General features: G+C 44.4%; 1 protein-coding gene and 1 pseudogene across 2 annotated transcripts in view; one reads left to right on the top strand and one right to left on the bottom strand.

Annotated features, from left to right (window-relative positions):
• The window catches only part of SPIDR (scaffold protein involved in DNA repair), a 244,523-nt gene that overhangs the window by 3,168 nt on the left and 224,438 nt on the right, over nt 1-16,917 (bottom strand). For both annotated transcript variants that reach the window (XM_066623674.1, XM_066623673.1), the window contains 4 exons: nt 7,447-7,657; nt 5,800-5,952; nt 2,743-2,836; nt 749-863 (listed from right to left, as the gene is read on the bottom strand). In XM_066623674.1, coding sequence (XP_066479771.1) covers nt 749-863; nt 2,743-2,836; nt 5,800-5,952; nt 7,447-7,657 — 573 coding nt within the window. The remainder of the gene's footprint in view (nt 1-748; nt 864-2,742; nt 2,837-5,799; nt 5,953-7,446; nt 7,658-16,917) is intronic.
• LOC136650237 (5S ribosomal RNA) lies at nt 1,749-1,865 on the top strand (annotated as a pseudogene).

A 16,917-nucleotide genomic window follows, 5' to 3' on the forward strand; every position in this document is an offset into this window, starting at 1 on the left:
TGTATTAAAGGAAACCAAGACAGTTTCCTTAAGCCATAGTAAGTTGGAAAACCTGACATAGAAAACATGGCCAAGATGTCTTGGTCCTGAAATCCATTTGTCTCCTACTCCAAAGAAGCTTCCCCACCTTAAAGATCTTTAAATGCATAGTGGAAATGTTATTTGAAACAAGAGCCAATGTAGTGCAGCAGACTGAAAGTTGGATGACAAAGGTTCAAGTCTGTGTCCAGGCATGAAGCTCACTCAGTAACCTTGGGTAAGCTATTCTCTTCTAGCTTGACTGGCTTCATAAGATTGTTGTAAAGGTAAAATTAGAAGTATATTGTAACATGCTCTTAGTCTTTAAGAGGGGAAAGAAGAATACAACAAGATAGAGTTTTGTTTTTGTACCTCATATCATAGAGGAAATTATAATTCTCCTATTACAACGATAACAATGGATACTTAAAGTGCTCTAAACTGGTTTAATCTCTTTCAGTCCCTAGCCATTCAAAGAATCACATGTTTCATTTGCTTCTAAAGATCATGCAGTCCAGCTACCTCTGCTATGGTATGATCCTCCACATATGAATCCATATTTAACATCTTCTACAGATTGCCAAACAGAGAACTCTAAAGACTGAAGCTAGAGTGAATGCCCTTCTTCCATTAAATCTGCTTATGAAATGGTATATCATTTCAGATTTCATGAATTCTCACTAAGACTTTCTAAATGCCAACCATTGTAATCTTAGTTATGTTCTCATACCTTTATTTTTACTGTACATAGTGGTCGGGACTGGCAATGCAGAAAGACTTCCAGATGCATTTTGAGAACTGGAGAAATTATGGTTTCACAGCACTGGTTGCAGTAAAGCAATTCTCTGAAATGCATGAAAAATACCTTTGTTAACAAATGCATTCAGCATCAGTTTCCCTTTGACTCCCTGAAGGGGACTAGGATATGGTATCAACCTTCTGGATGTGATTTTGATCTTAATCAAAGAGGAAGAACAAAAATTGATATTTTGCCTGCCTGTATTACTTGACATGTCATAATCTCACAGAGTTGTAGGTGGTATTTGCAAGGCAGAACAGACCGGTGGCTGAGGGTGCTCATTCACCAATTCCCTCATCAAAGCTCCAGGCTCCAAGACCAAAACAAGTCAGGCTTCAGGGAGAAATGGCAGCGAGAGCTTGGCTGGGATGGAAAACGTTAAGTGACTCTGCCTCTCCCTTCCATCCACTGATCCCACTCTTGCTAAGAAACTTTGTGTTGGATTGTGACCAAGGAGGTTATGATGGAAAAAGCCATCCATCCCCCTGTTGCTTCTTTCTAGCAACGTTCTTTCCTAGCACACTGCTTCAGAATATCAACAGCCACAGAACAACAACAGAGCACATGTTTGGCACGCAGCAGGTTCAACCCTTGGCATCTCCAATAGAGCTGGGAATGACCCCTGTCTGAAACCCTGAAGAGCTGCTTCCAGTCAGTGTAGATAATACTGAGCTAGACAGACCAGTGGTTTGACTTGATGGGAGGTAGTGTCATATGCTCATAACGTGTAGCTTTTGTGCTGGTTATTGTGACCCACAACCGTTGTTCCCCCCAATACCCCTATCCAAGCTTTCTCCACTTTTTGGTTAAGTTACATGATCCACTGCTCATATAATTTGACCAAATGGTGACAGAAGGCTGGATGTGGCTTAGGAGAACTCATGGCTGAATCCTATGGGCATGTTATACTAGCAGAACATGCATTCGGCGAGCCTAACACTGTTACCCTGCACATGCCTGATCTCGTCTGATCTCGCAAGCTAAGCAGGGTCAGGCCTGGTTAGTACTTGGATGGGAGATCACCTGGGAATACCAGGTGCTGTAGGCTTATACCATAGTCTTTCGAGACTGAAGGTTGCCAACCAACACACTTTATAGCAAATGCAACTGTGCCAGTGAGGGCAGCCTGGCTGCCACCACTAGCAGTAAGCAGCCGGGTCCATGATGCCCACCAATGCGGGTAAGGCAATGCAGGGGATGGAACAGGGCAAGGGGAGGGTGGGTGTATGTGGAATGGGGAGGAGATGGGGCAGGGAGGAGGACAGATTGGGCCCAAGAATCCTAAACCCCTTCCTGGGCCTGAACCTCCTTAATGGATCAATGAGGACCTGAGCCAGCAATATTGCTGGTGCACGTGTGAGTTGACCCATAGCAGCTGGTGGAGTTTACCCTGGGCTGGACAAGGAAACATATGTTCCCATACCCCAAGGAGACTTGGGCTGCCTAAGACCACCTGTTCCTTTCTAATGCCCTCTTATGCTGCCTGTGCCTGCAGGGTGGGTGAGGGAGAAGGAAAAATGGACTTTCTTGTTAAAACCTAATGCAGATCATTCTGGGCGTGAGGCAGAATTGTTTCTATGGTGTTTTATTTTTTCCCTATGTAGCTACATTGGTCATTCTGCCCAAAACAAAACAAAAAAACGGTTACATTAAAATATGAAATATTTCAGTCTCCCACAACTTTTGAAAACAACTTTCTTTTCTTCTCAGGTGAAATTACAAGCAAAAAATGTTGCTACACCTTGACCATAGTTTGGTGGGGCCTGGTGTGCATAATTGCCCAACTCCGCACTGAAGGACATGTCCTCTTATCCCATCAGTGCTACATTTCTTTAGGAGTCTTTGGTGGGAAACTATGTCAAAAGATTTTTTTAGACTCAGGATTGCCCTTATCTGTATGCTATTTGAAACAAGCATGTTCTTACCTGTCTTGTGGATGCTGCTCTACTTTTCCATTGCCACATCTGTTACATGTAGGCCAGGAAAAAGCAGTTCTCTCATCAATGCCAGCAATAGTGCCTGGAAGAAAAAGAGAGACATTGTGAATTTCCTTAATCTATTGATTATGGCTACCTTGAGTCAATTTGGCTTTATAGTTGCCTTTTTTTTCCCTAGGCAAAGCAATGCCATTAGCTTTTTGTAAAAGTAAATGAAAAACAACCAACTCGGGTATATTACAACTCACTTCACAAAAAATTCCTTCCATTGAACTATTAGAAAGTAACATTTGGACGCTATTTATTTTACTTTCAAAGTGTTAAAAACAATAACCTGCCAGATAATATTTTTTTACTCCTCTCTCTCTCCCTCTTTCCACATCAGAGAGCAAATGTTCTTAGTCATATTGTTTTATTCTGAAATGTGAAAAGTTCTAGGGTGAAAAAACACAGGCAACAGGCAGTTTTCTTAAAACAATCACATTGGTATGACACCAAGAGTTTCTCTATGTATATATATGTGATTGGGAACCAAAATCTGCTTAAAAAAAATATCTGAGATACGTGACTAGAAAACATTAGGAAACTGAAGGCCAGAGATATTTTGGATCACTAATAAGCATTGTGCTAAGTATTATAAATCAAGTAAATTGGGTATTTATGGGAAGGCCAGTAAAAAGATTTAGAACAATGGAGATGTGTTGAGCCAAGCAATAAACGTTAAAGATGTAGCACTGTTTGCAAGCAAACATACACACTTCAGTAATCGGGGACACCTGCAAATAAATGGATTACAATTAGCAGACCTAATCCCTGTTGAATTGCATAAGAATTGGTCAATCCCATGACATATTAAAATTCAGGGGCACCAAGACTGAAAATGTTTGTGTGTACTGTGCAGCACTAGTAGGACGCTTGATTGAATGGAACAGGCCGGTGGGGAAAAGGGGGCAATCTGAAAGAGACATTTGTGTTTATTGATGTGCAGTTTCACAGGCATCTTGACAATTATTGCAAATTGCTTTTATGGAAGCCTGAAAGAACTGTTTTGCCTGAAAAGCAAAAACAGACTATAGTGAGAAACAGACATGTACAGGTCTGCAGATTTGATTTATTTATAACATTTGGGTTTCATCCTTTCTCCATGGACCTCAGAGAGGAATCTACCAGGTTTTTCCAATTCATCCTCATTGCAGCCTTGCAAGATAACTTAAGTTGAGTAGTAACTTGTCCAAGGCACACCCCCATTCTCCAAGCTACATGCCTGAGCCCAACGCTCTTATCTATTAAACCACTTGGGATCTCAAGCTAACATTTAAAATGAGAATAATGCAAGAATTAAGCCTGAAACAAAACATGTGGGCTGCAGTGCTGTGCTCACTTGTCAGGGTGTAAGCCCTGAATGGGACTTCTCTCTGAGTAAAGAAACATAGGACTGCACTGAAAGTGACCTACAATAGAAGGGATTTTTTAAAATCAACAGACACCATGATCCAGAGGTTGGTGGGGAGTGAGCTATCCTTCATGCACACAGCAACATCATGTCACTGTAATAATATCCTCTGAAGTACATGGGAGACTTTGGCATGCAGAAGAGGAAAACGCTTCTGTGGGAAACCATGACTCTCAGGGCCAAGTTCTAATCACAGAGCTCCAATATACCTTCCAGTCCTCTAAACCTGGATTAGGGTGTAGTAGAGCAAGGTGTCCGACTCCTTCCTTCCCCTCCCAAGCTTAACCTCCCTCTCAGGCTATTAGTTGCAGAGGAGAAAATTCATGGGTGCAAAAACTGTTCCTGTAGTTTTCCTTTCCATGGCTCAGCCTTAGAGCAAAGTCCTACTCAGACTCTGGGACTGTGGGGGAGGGTGCCTCAATGGTGCTGCAGTGATTGTGGGGCATGGGGACCCAGGGGCCTTTTGCTTACCTGGAGAGCCTCCTGCAGGATCTCAGGTGGGCTCACAGCCCCCTCCAGTGTCCTCAGCTCTTAGAGCAATGGAAGGCAATTTGTACTGGAGCTGCTGCCACAGAAATGTTAGAAACTGAATGCGGGATACATTCTATCACATATATTTGGGGATATGTTCTCTTTCCACAACTGTCAGTGAGAGTGGCCAAGGACACAGTCAGGGGACCACACAAGCCACCAATAAAAACTTTCCATTTCATTTGGTCTCAGGAACTCAGCAATTTGATTCTGTCAGATTGCTGTTCCTCTGCCTGCACTGCCTGCCAGTTCATTTCCAGGCACAATTCAAGCTATAAAGATCTTGACAGTTTTGGACCAGGGTATGTGAGGGGGCCCTCCTTTGAGAGCAGCCCTAACTAAATTCAGGTTGGTAGCAACAAAGGACAGGGTCTTCTGTGTTGCAGCACCAATTTTATGCAATTTCCTCCTGGTCAAATTAAGGACTATGCCCTCTCAGGAGGCATTCTGGCAGGGACTAAAAGGTTTTCTTTTTTCAGGTAACATTACTAACTTAGTTTTGGTCTGCATACTGCTAATTTTGCTATTTTTGGATTATTATTATTATTTGGATTATTATTATTGCTGCAGCTGCATTTTATGTGTGTGTGTGTGTGCGCGCGCGCACACACACGCTGTCTTCTGTGTTTTTCTTACCTTTTATCGTTTTTGCATATTTATCTCTGTATTTAAAGACCACTGTAAGTTGCCATGGGCATCCATTAGTTGCGGGGAAGGGCAGAGTATAAATCTTTTAAGTAAATAAATCCTGCAGAAAAATAGAAGGGCCATCTGAGCACAGCCCAAATCCCCACTGGTCATCCTTCAATCAATGCGTGCATGCGCACCACCTTTTAGTAGGCTTTAAATTCCCAGAACACTCCACTTCAGATGAGACCCTGAGACACCCACACACTCTAAGCAGAACCTACCATTCTATGAGGATAAAAGGGAGGGGGGCCTACATAACCCGCCCTGAACAAGCTGAAAGAAGGGCAACATTTAAAAAGTAATAAAAACAACACACATTTCAAGTAGGCAAAAGTCTCAGTAATGCTTCCCCCCAAGAGAATTGTACTAACCTCTTACAGTACAAACAGAATTGGCTAGAGTTGCAGAATCCAGCTCATCTAGTTTGACAGGGCCAGTCAGTTCAGTGATGTCAGAACCAGCAGCACTACACAAAAGGGGCTTTTGTAACAAGAGAACGGTACGTTCAATGCAAATAATCCTACCTGCCAACAGAGACATTTTGATATGTTACAGTAACAAGGAAAAAGGTAATCATGTTAATTGTCTGGGCCAATAAAGACAATGTTCCCAGCCAGACTTTCACGAAGCATGATTAGGTCTGGTTAACGCAACTCTGAAAATGAAGCACTCATTATGTTCTCAGTAAGCAAAGAGGATTCCAGTCCAAGTCACCTCGAAATGTCATGTAAAGAGGGGAAGAAATTTTTCTGCCTTCTGGTGGCTTGCAGATTTTTTTTTTCTTACATTCTTGCCAGGCTGTTCAGAGGTTAGACATGTTGCACTTTGCTCCCAAAGCAGAACAGCCAAACCTTTGCCCAGCAAAGTATCACGTGGGTGATTCGGTAGATCTGGAAGCATGTCAGGAAACTTTTATAAGTAGGTCAGTAGCTCAAAACACGGCAGAGCTCTGCAGTGACCAAAGGCCATTGTCATCTATTGATTAACTTGCCCTGAATGTGATTACAGTCCAATCTAATTCTTTGCAGTAGATGCAAGAATAGCAATTAATAGTATGTTGACAAAATTAGATGGCTGCAGGAAGGCAGAGTTTTTTAAAATGAAAGGAGGGTAGATAAACTGGGTCACTATATTTGTATGGGCAATTTGGCCAGGGTACTGAAGTTAATATGCTGGAGGAAAGGAAGCTTTAAGACTTCCTGCACTTTGTGGAAGTTTGCCTTTGACACATGCCCCAAGCACAAACGCTTTTTTAGGATGTGAGACACAGCGGCACTTGAAGGGTAACATACATGTATTTCTGGAAATAAAGATGGATGTAGGCCAGGAACACTCAAGGGCAGTCTAAAGAGCTCTCTTTGCAGAGAGAAACATGGGTCACTTTTGCTCCTAAAGTTACTTTTCCACACATCTTAAGCCATGTGGTCTCCAATATGCAGGTGGTCTCTAAGTATGCAGAATTAGACTCTAAACCAGTGATTTTCAACCTTTTCCATCTCATGGCACACTGACAAGGCACTAAAATGGTCAAGGCACACCACCAGGTTTTTGACAATTGACAAGGCACACCATGCTGCCAGTGGGGGCTCACATCTCCCATTGGCCCTATTAATAAATGACCTTCTCCCAAATTCCTGTGGCACACCTGTGGACCACTCGCAGTACACCAGTGTGCCATGGCACAGTGGTTGAAAATGGCTGTTCTAAACTATGTCCATCCTACAAAGGTAGTTTCCTACAACTTGTGAAAGCCAAGCTGGCAGGTTTTTTTTTTCATTGTAGCTATTGTATTAGAGCAATCAGAGCTGTACTGTTTTTTCCCCCCAAAGGAATGGGAAAGATATAATAAGGAATACTGTTAATCCACAGTTGCAGAGCTTCTGAAATTGGGTGGATTGAGCATATGGTTCATTTTGATTTGCAATCTAGATCTTCTTCAGGTTATATTTTTGTAATGACATGAGGAAGCATCGAGATCTTGTAAAAGTTGATAGGATCCCACTTGCTCAAGCACTTACCATTTCCACACAGAGCATCCTTAAAGAAAACAGCACAGGGGTGTGTGTTCTTGACTGCCTCCGTCACTTCCACATCAACCTCACATGAAGAAGCAACACAGACTGGCAGGGTTTTGGGTGTTCCAGGACTGACCTCAGCCTCATTCTGCAGGGAGGAATCAGTCACAAACAACCAAAACTGTCTTTGATTCAAAGAAGGGCTATTGGTTACCTAGGAATGGAAAAGAAAAGCATAATATATACAAGTATTCTCTGTCTCTCTGTCAAATTTGGCAGACCTTCTGCCACTATCATAGTCTCCTAGGATCTACACTTGCTGTTTCACAGGCATAATTCTGAAGTGTGTAATAGCAGTGATAAGGGAGATAGACAGAGTTATGATATTCGTGCATGCAAGTGCTGCCGCCCCAAGTTTGCCTCCCTCCCCACCTGGGAGATTCCCTGTTCCTCCCTGTCCCATTCTTCCTCTGCCGCCATCACACTTTTCTGTGCAAGTCCAGCAGTGGGCCTTCCGGCACTGCCACCAGTTTTGGTAGTGCCCTCAAAATGCCTGCTGGTGGTGGGCTGCATGTGCCACCAGACAGCATTTTACAACAGTGGAACTCTATTCTGCTATCATAAACACCTGCACACACTGGCCCAATTCCTGATTGGACTGGGCAATCAGTAGTCCGGATGTTCAGGCCTGGGAGAGAGGATAGGATACAGCTGAGGCCTCCTCTGCCAATCCTCTCCTCTCCCAGGCCTGATTCTGCCTTCCAACACCCTGAAATACCCACCTCTGTTTCGCCCTCCCCAAGCCCCTGCGCCACTCAGCACTTTCTTACCTCAGCCAGCAGCTGCTCCTTCAGATGCAGTGCTGGCGGGCCGGCATAGGTCATGCTGCCAGTGTCACCTTCACTACAGTAGTCACAAATATACTTTACAGAACATTTGCAACACTCTAGATTGGTGTAGCAGCAGCTGCTGCGCCGGCAGAAGATTTTGATAGGATTGCGCTGTAAATGTTTTACTGCTTTTGCAAAATGGGGTCTTGGAAGCATCTATATGACCAACACCAAAGGACGCATGCATAATTTTCCAGACTGAAATATTATTATTATTATTTATTATTATACTTTATTTTTACCCCGCCTTTCTCCCCGAAGGGACTCAAGGCGGCTTACAAAACAAGGTTAAAACACATTAAAAACATAGTTTAAAACAGATAAAAAATAACATATTGTAACACATTGTAAAAACAGTAGTCAGATAAAAACTAGTCAGATAAGAGCATAGCGCAGCAAATTAAAAAAGGATCAGGCCTGTAAACAGATGTTAAAAAATATTAAGAGATGTTAAAAAGGCCAGGAACTCAGAAGGCCTGTCTAAACAGAAGGGTCTTCAGGCCGAAAAGTTTCAAGACAGGGAGCAGTTCTTAAGTCAAGGGGAAGGGAATTCCATAGTGTTGGTGCCACTACTGAGAAGGCCCTATTTCTTGCCGCTGCCCCACGTACCTCCCTAGGCTGCAGCACTTGTAAAAAGGCCTTCTCTGATGACCTAAGAGGACGGGCCGGATTGTACGGTTAATACAAACACATTTGTTGACATGTAAAAATGTAGTTTCCCTGGTAGGGGCTTTAGTCCTGGCTTGGTGACCTGTGATGTCAAACATAGTCTGTATTCTATGCTCCATCATAGGAAGATAGGAGAGACAGGTGGTGTGAGACGTACAAGCTTCACTGCCACAAAATATCCAAACAATGATGATCTACTGGTTTATCTTAATTGTCTCATAACAAACAGCTAACAATAGGACTACAATTTATTACAACTTAGGCCACAATTCTAACCAACTTTCCAGCACTGACATAAGGGCAATGCAACTCCAAGGGAAGGGAACAAACATTGCCTTACCTTGAGGAGGCCTCTGTGACTGCCCCCCCAACTGGAGGATGCAGCACATGCCCCACTGGCACAGCTATGCCAGTGCCAGAAAATTGGTTAGGATTGCACCCTTAAATTCAGATTTGCTGTAATCTTCATTTCAAGTTCTTTTCAAAGATGCCTCTCAGCATTAACCTTCTGAAAATGCAAATTTTAAAAAGCTTATTGAAAGATTCAATTTTATTTTAAAAATGTCACAAGGGAGACACACCAGAACTTCAAAATTCTAATCTTAGATTCTGACCAATGGGACAGTCAGCCCTAAAGTAAATAGTGATAAGTCGCTAGCACAAATCATTTTAAAACCATCATCTTCCTGTCTGTGTGTCAATTTGTTCTGAACAGAAAAGGACAGAACAGACGAAAAGCAGCAGGACTGAGTTATGCGTGAGCACAGCTCCCCCGAGCACAGATGGAATATATTTTCTCATTTTCCTTTTGTACCATAATACTTATTCTGAACAGTAATAATAAAAAGACCATATTTCTATTTCACCCATTTCACATAAAAAGCTGGAGAGTTCTAGTTCAAATAGCTACATGGTGCAGCTCTGGTTTCAAAATGTAAGAGATATAATTATTAACCACAAAATGTAACCGTTCATACAGCTTATTTTTTTTAGTTCTGAATAAATTAAGTCTGCAATAGCAGTAAGAGACCTTTATTGGCATCAACTCATCTATTCCAACAATTGGGTCATTAAATATAAAATATAAATATAGGAAGTTAAGGAAAAAAATTAAAATTAAAATACAAATATCACACCAACCTATTTCCATACTTTTCTGCGACTGACAAGAGAAAATTAGCAGTGCCCACCAACACATCTACTGGGCTATCATTTAATAGGTATACAGGTTTCACCTGTTCCAAAAGCACCGTTTTCCCTAGATTAATTTCTAGATAAATAGAACGTATATCAGTATGAATTGGGCAGGAGAAGAGTATGTGAGAAATAGTCTCGACCTTGAACAAGGGCAGTGACTTGGATGAAGGATAAATTCAACTGACCAAGACCGATGCATTAAAGTTCTAGCCATGATACTGCATTTCTCAAAGAGCTGAAATAGGTAAGAGCACTTGTATCCTGACTGCTACAAAATGTCACTGTTTCTGTTTCTTTATGGTACAGCCTTTAAATTTGGTAGGTGTTTTGAAGTTTGAATTGCAGTTTAACTGTTGCAAAAATGTTTGAACCAAGGCTGTCACCAAAGTACCGTATTTTTCGCACCATAAGACGCACCTGACCATAAGACGCACCTAGTTTTTAGAGGAAGAAAACAGGAAAAAAAATATTCTGAACCAAATAGTGTAATAAATATTTAATAAATTATAACAGAATAACATTTGAACCATGTAAAGGGAACAGCAGTCAACAGTGGCATTAAGAACCATTATCACTGTCATTAACAAATGGAGAGAGTACTCTAGGTCTGAGTACTCTAGTTTTCTGGAAACCCCAAGAACTCATCATCGCTAGAGTCAGAATTTATGAAGCTCATTTGCTCACAATCACTGACATCACTTTCTTCGCTGTCTTCATATAAGATACAGTCTTCACTTCCATCTAAGGCATTGCTAATGCCACATTTTTTGAATGACTGTACAACGATCTCCTCCTTTACTGAGTCCCATGATGTTTTCACCCATTCACAAACTTGAGTGATGGTGGGCCTCTTCATTCGTCCAGTAGATGTCAGATCATGATTACCAGCAGCCATCCATTTGTTCCATTCTTCTCTCATTAAGACCTTAAATGGCTTGTTGATGGAAACATCAAGAGGTTGCAACTGGCTGGTAAGACCTCCAGGAATTACAGCTAAATGAGTCTTCACTTCTTTGAAGCATTTTTTTGTTGGTTCGCTAATATGTGCTCTAAACTGGTCAAGCACTAATAAGGCAGGTTTTTTCAGAAGTCCTCCAGGACGTTTGGACCACACCTTTTCAACCCATATTCTCATTCCATTTTCATCCATCCATCCTTTCTCATGTACATGTACAACCACTCCTCGCGGAATCACTTCTTTTGGAAATGTTTTCCTTTTGAAAATCAACATGGGTGGCAATTTGGTGCCATTGGCACAGCAGGACAACACAGCTGTGTAATGGGTCTTCTCATGCCCTGAAGTTTTCACAGTGATGGTTTTGGCACCCTTCAGATCTACAGTCCTATTAGATGGCACATCAAAGGTTAGCGGGACTTCATCCATATTCCCAATCTGGCCAATTTCAAAGCCATTTTTCTTCCTAGCATCAATAACAAATTTATGAAAGGACAGAATCTTAGATTCATATTCTTCTGGCATTTTTTGCGCAATTCTAGTTTTGGTCCGCATAGCAAGACCACATCGCCTCATAAATCTGTAGCACCATGATGGTGATCCTGTAAAATCCTGAATGCCTTTCTCTATAGAAATGCGTTTCGCTTCAAATATGATCATTTTTGTCGAGACAGAGAAGCCATTATTCCGGTGACGTATGATCCATTCTTTCATGTCCACTTCCAACTGTGGCCACTTTGCAGCATGCCCACGGAAAGTGTGCTTACTGGTACTTTTATCTGCTTTTTGCAGCTGATCCTCCTGTTTCCTCCACTCTCTAATCATTTTTTCAGTTGGAGGAGGCCCAAAATGTCTCTCCGCTGCTCTGTTTCCATGCTCCTTAGCATATTTTACTACCTCTAGTTTAAAAGGAATTTTATATGCTAGCCTTTTCTGCTTTATCATCCTTGCACTGATAGAATGAGGTACTGTAGTATTTTTCTGCAAGAAATGAAGGAACTGTCAGTATCATTTCTTCAATGTTTACCATTGAGCACTAACCATTTGCTTTAACTTTTTTGCTGCAGTCCTATACACAACTTTCCTAGGAGTAAAGCCCATTAAACACAACGGGGCTTACTTCTGAGTAGACATGCATAGACTTGTGCTGTTCTGATGTGTGCCTGGGCTTCTGCGGGTGTAGGACACTCCCAAGAACATCCACTTCTCAGTGGGTTCGTGGGACTGGCCCCCAAGCACCGGGACCCCCAAGACCGCAGCCTTGATCGCTTTGGCCAAGTGGGATATTGCATCGTCCCCGCCCCGTGAAAGAGCATCCGCAAGCCACTAGAAGGATAGTCCCCTTGATTCTTTCTAATTGGGTTGCAGGAGGGACAGGGCTCCATTTCAAAACAGGGATCTGAGTTCAGATTCTGCAGAGGCCCCTCCTGAGCCACGCTCCTTGAGTTCTGGACAGTCTCACGGTTTATCCCAGTTCGGGATGAGGCGATCACATTCAGAAGGGGCTTCCACAACGTGGCCCCAATCCTGCACGAAGTGAGGATTGCTGCTGTAGTGCCTGAAGAGCTTCCTCCTTCAACAGAAAACCTCATTGGAAGCAAATTTACATGGAGGTAAATTCCATGCAAAGAAACCGAGACAATGTGTTTAGGACCAGGGCCTTAGTTCCAAGCAAGGTCTGAGTTAGCATCTGGCAACTGTGCCCTCGACACCTATACTTGGAAGTAAGTCTGTCTCCCCCCCCTTCGATGGAAAGTGCTTCCCAATGAAGGCTCCTCTCCCACGTACACTTACTAGCAGTGAAGTCCTATCCCAGTCTTTCAGATTTACTTCCGAGTAAGCATTCTTAGGATCGCGTCTTGCGCCATCCTGCAATCCTGTCCACACTCACCTATTGTAATTCCTGTTGACTATAGTGGGGCCTGCTTCTGAGTAGACATACGTAGGATTGGGCTGTAAGACCGCTGCCATCACACACTCTGTGTTGCAATCCTATAGGAATGTTTACTCAGGAGTAAATTCCACTGTGTTCAGTGGGGCTTACTCCCTAGTAAGTGTTTCAGGCATCCAACATTAGGGTGTGATCCTATGCACCCTTTTGAAGGGGGGGGAGTAAAGTCTATTGAATTTGGGAGAGGGTTTACTTTGGAGTAATAGTGCTTAGGTCAGACAACAAGCTGGACAAAGACCTGCCACTGATTTCACCGACTCTCCCCCTTTCTCCCGAGTAGGCTTTTTTCACAATTTCCTTCTGTCAGCTGCTTCGGCTCTCAGTCGGATCCCAAGCAGTGTCTACTCTCAAGTCAGTTCCCCAGAGATCCCTGAAGCCTTTGAGCACAATCCTCTGCTTGTCAGAAGCCCAACTTCAGTGGGGCTTACTCTCAGGAAAGCGTGCACAGGATTGCAGCCTTGCCAACCAGCTCCTGTGCTTAGAATGACACCGTCGGTTGGCCTGTGGATTGGGACCATTGAACAACAGAGAAGGCTCCAGATCTCCGGCTCTACAGTTATTATTATTATTAAAGTCTGTGTGATCCACAGAGTTGATGCCACACCAAGAAATGCAGTGTCACACTGTTTATCCCCCCCAACAGTGTCACACTGTTTATCCCCCCCCCCCCACAGTTTAGGAATGTCACTGTCAACACTGCTAGGATTCAGCCCAATATTATGCCTATCAACTCAGGCATAAGTCCCATTATAGTCAATGGGACTTACTCCCAGGTCAGCGTGGATAGGATTCCAACCTCTTTCAAGTTCATCTCAAAGAGTAGTGAGCTGTTCACATGCACACTTTCCTGGGAGCAAGCCCCACTGAACATAATGGGACTTCCTTTTGAGTAGACCTGCTGAGGATTGGGCTGTCAGGCTGCAATCCTACACCAGGGAGTAGGTCCCGTTTCACACAAGGGGACTTACTTCTGAGTAGCTGTGCACAGGCTCGAGCTTTTAGGCCATGGCCCCCGAGCGCCAGAAGGGTTCTGCATGGGAGAACGAGGGATCCCAGGACAGTCGGGGAGGGGGCGGCCAACCCCCCAGAGGCTGCTGTCGTCCACCCCTCCCCACACACACCCACACACGTGTCGCAAACTGGGTGTGCGGAGAGCGCGTGGGAGGGCGCAAGCGAGGGAAATTTGAACCAGAAAGCGCGCAGGCAACGAGCGCAGCACAGCGAGAGGCCCGCCTGTTCTGATGCCAGCGGAGCTTCTGCTGGGTCGGCTGGTTCTGGAAGCGGCAAGGAAGCGCTTTCCCGACAGCAGCAACCCGAGCGGGCGCACACCTTCCTCGGAGCACAGCCCCGCCCTTGCGCTCTGCAACAAGCCCGGCTGGAGAGGCGCCCGAGCGAGCGGAACGGGGGCAGCCACGGAGGAGGCATCGCCTCCTCATGCTCCCGCAGCTCGATGCAACAAACAGGAGCCTGGCTGCGGGACCGGCCGGTGCCCGACTGAGATGAGAGCCAGTCCGCACCTCGGCTGGTCTCCTCAGACGAAAGGTGCTCCCGGGACAGTGTGGGCAGGCATGCAGCTGGAGGCGCTGGAGAGGACCCTGAGCGATGGCGGAGGCCACGATCCCAGCCGCGCTTACCCGGGAGTAAGCCCCGCTGACGAGAACGGGGCTTACTTCCGAGTAGACGTACCCAGGACGCGGCTCTGTCCCCGCCAAGACACACGAGCTGCCACCCCTGGGGGACCCGCCGGTGCCCGACTGAGAGCCCAGTCTGCACCTCGGCGGGTCTCCTCGGAAGAAAGGTGCTCCTGGGACAGTGTGGGCAGGGCTGCAGCTGGAGGCGCTGGAGAGGACCCTGAGCGCCGCCTGGAGCCGCTTCCTCCCCAGTGGCGGCTGAGGGAGGCGCACTCCGTTCCCGGAGGCCACGATCCCAGCTGCGCTTACCCGGGAGTAAGCCCTGCTGACAAGAACGGGGCTTACTTCCGAGTAGACGTGCCCAGGACGCGGCTCTGTCCCTGCCGAAGTGCGCCCAGGCGCCTACCTGGCCAGCAGCTCCTCCACCCGCCCGGCTTCCTACCGTCTCTGGTCTCGCTGGGCCACGCGCCGCAGTATTCGCTCCATAAGACGCACACACTTTTCCCGCCACTTTTTTGGGGGGAAAAAGTGCGTCTTATGGAGCGAAAAATACGGTACACAAATCTGAATGGATAATCAATTAAATTTGCGTATGCATATAGCCAAGATGCATGCAGCTTTTAAACAACACATAACATCAGCATCATGACCTGATGTTTCAAGGTAAGGAAACCCAGAGTAGCCACCCATTACTTGAGGAAACTCTTGAATTCTCCTGCCAAGTGACAAGGTGAGGCTAAAGAGTCCCAAGCTTCCTGAAGCCTCCTCAGTTTTTTCCTGCATAACTCCTCCTGCACATCCTTCCAAGCCAAGAGTGTTATAAACTGCAGGGTTTGGGGCTTTTCACAGTGCCAAGTCTTCTCTCACCACCCACATGCCCCCTCCCCATTTTCCTTAACATCCAGCTCGATGAAATCTTCTGCATAACTCAAAATCTTGCTAATGACTTTGTGACATTTTAGTTGGGCCAAATAAAGTTACTACCACACTGTGACTTTTAGAGTCTGACTAAACAGGAGATTACAGGGGGAAATATGGAGATCCAAAAGTGACATGATGGAGCAATCATGTCGCAGCACAATTCCCAAACTCTTCCCCAAGGACTAGGAAAGGGTGGAGGACTCACTCATGATGAGCCTTGCCATACCCGTCCAGTCTAGCTTTGTTTACTTCTGATCTGGTCAGGGAAGCAGACACAAAGAAAATTAAGAAGGAGCTACAGGCTTATAGTTTTCATTGGGACTGATTCAGGTATAGGCACGGGAACAAGCGGGACCAACCCTGAACATATGAATTCATGAATCAGTTTGATTTCTCAAATTAAACATTGCAGCCCAACCTTAAATTTAATTTGCAACCTGCAAAGTCGAATATATCTTACAGTACAATCTTATGCTGATCTTTTCAAATGTAAGTCCCACTGATTTCAGTAGGACTTACTCCCAGGAGAGTATGTATAGGATTGCAGCCTTACTCTTCTTTCTACAGATGCTAGGAGTTCCTGACACACTTTGTCTTGTCTGTACATTTCTAATCTTGAAAGTAACCTTTGTATACATGATTTAGTGTTTACAAAACAGTCCAAATTTGAGTTTTAGAATCAGAATTTAAGAATAAATTTAGAATTTGAGAGCAACACTCAAGCACTACTGAGTATCTGGGATGCGAAGCAGGCAAACACAAGTTCTTCAGTATTCCGTCATTTTAATTTCCTTTAATCATCTCCCCCTGACACAGCAGTCACCTCTTCGAAAGGGGTGTGTGTGGAAAGATAACTAATGAGCAATGGAAAAACTGAGGAATCATACCCTATCAAGACATTGTGATGTCTGCCATGAAGAGATAAGATAACAACCTGAAAATATCTAATTCCAACTGGAAAACTTTTCAGAAACACACAGGATGGTCAGGAGTGAAGAATGGGGAAGCAGAGTACTAGGAGCACACTCTGACCAGAATCCTGAATAAAACTTTACAAAGCTTACCAATCTATGGTTCCTGGATGTTAAATCCCTCTAACATAAGGCACCCATTGTCAGAAAGCAAAAAATTATGTGAGAGCACTGAGGCACCTGAAACTATTTTGGGGATGGTACTGTTTTGCTCATTTCATGACGGGCTCCTGCCAGTGCCAATAATTCCATAAAAGTGAAGGCAGTTATTTGCCATCAATTAAGTAAA

Source organism: Tiliqua scincoides, chromosome 4 (genome assembly GCF_035046505.1).
Source record: "Tiliqua scincoides isolate rTilSci1 chromosome 4, rTilSci1.hap2, whole genome shotgun sequence".
NCBI classification, from domain to species: Eukaryota; Metazoa; Chordata; class Lepidosauria; order Squamata; family Scincidae; genus Tiliqua; species Tiliqua scincoides.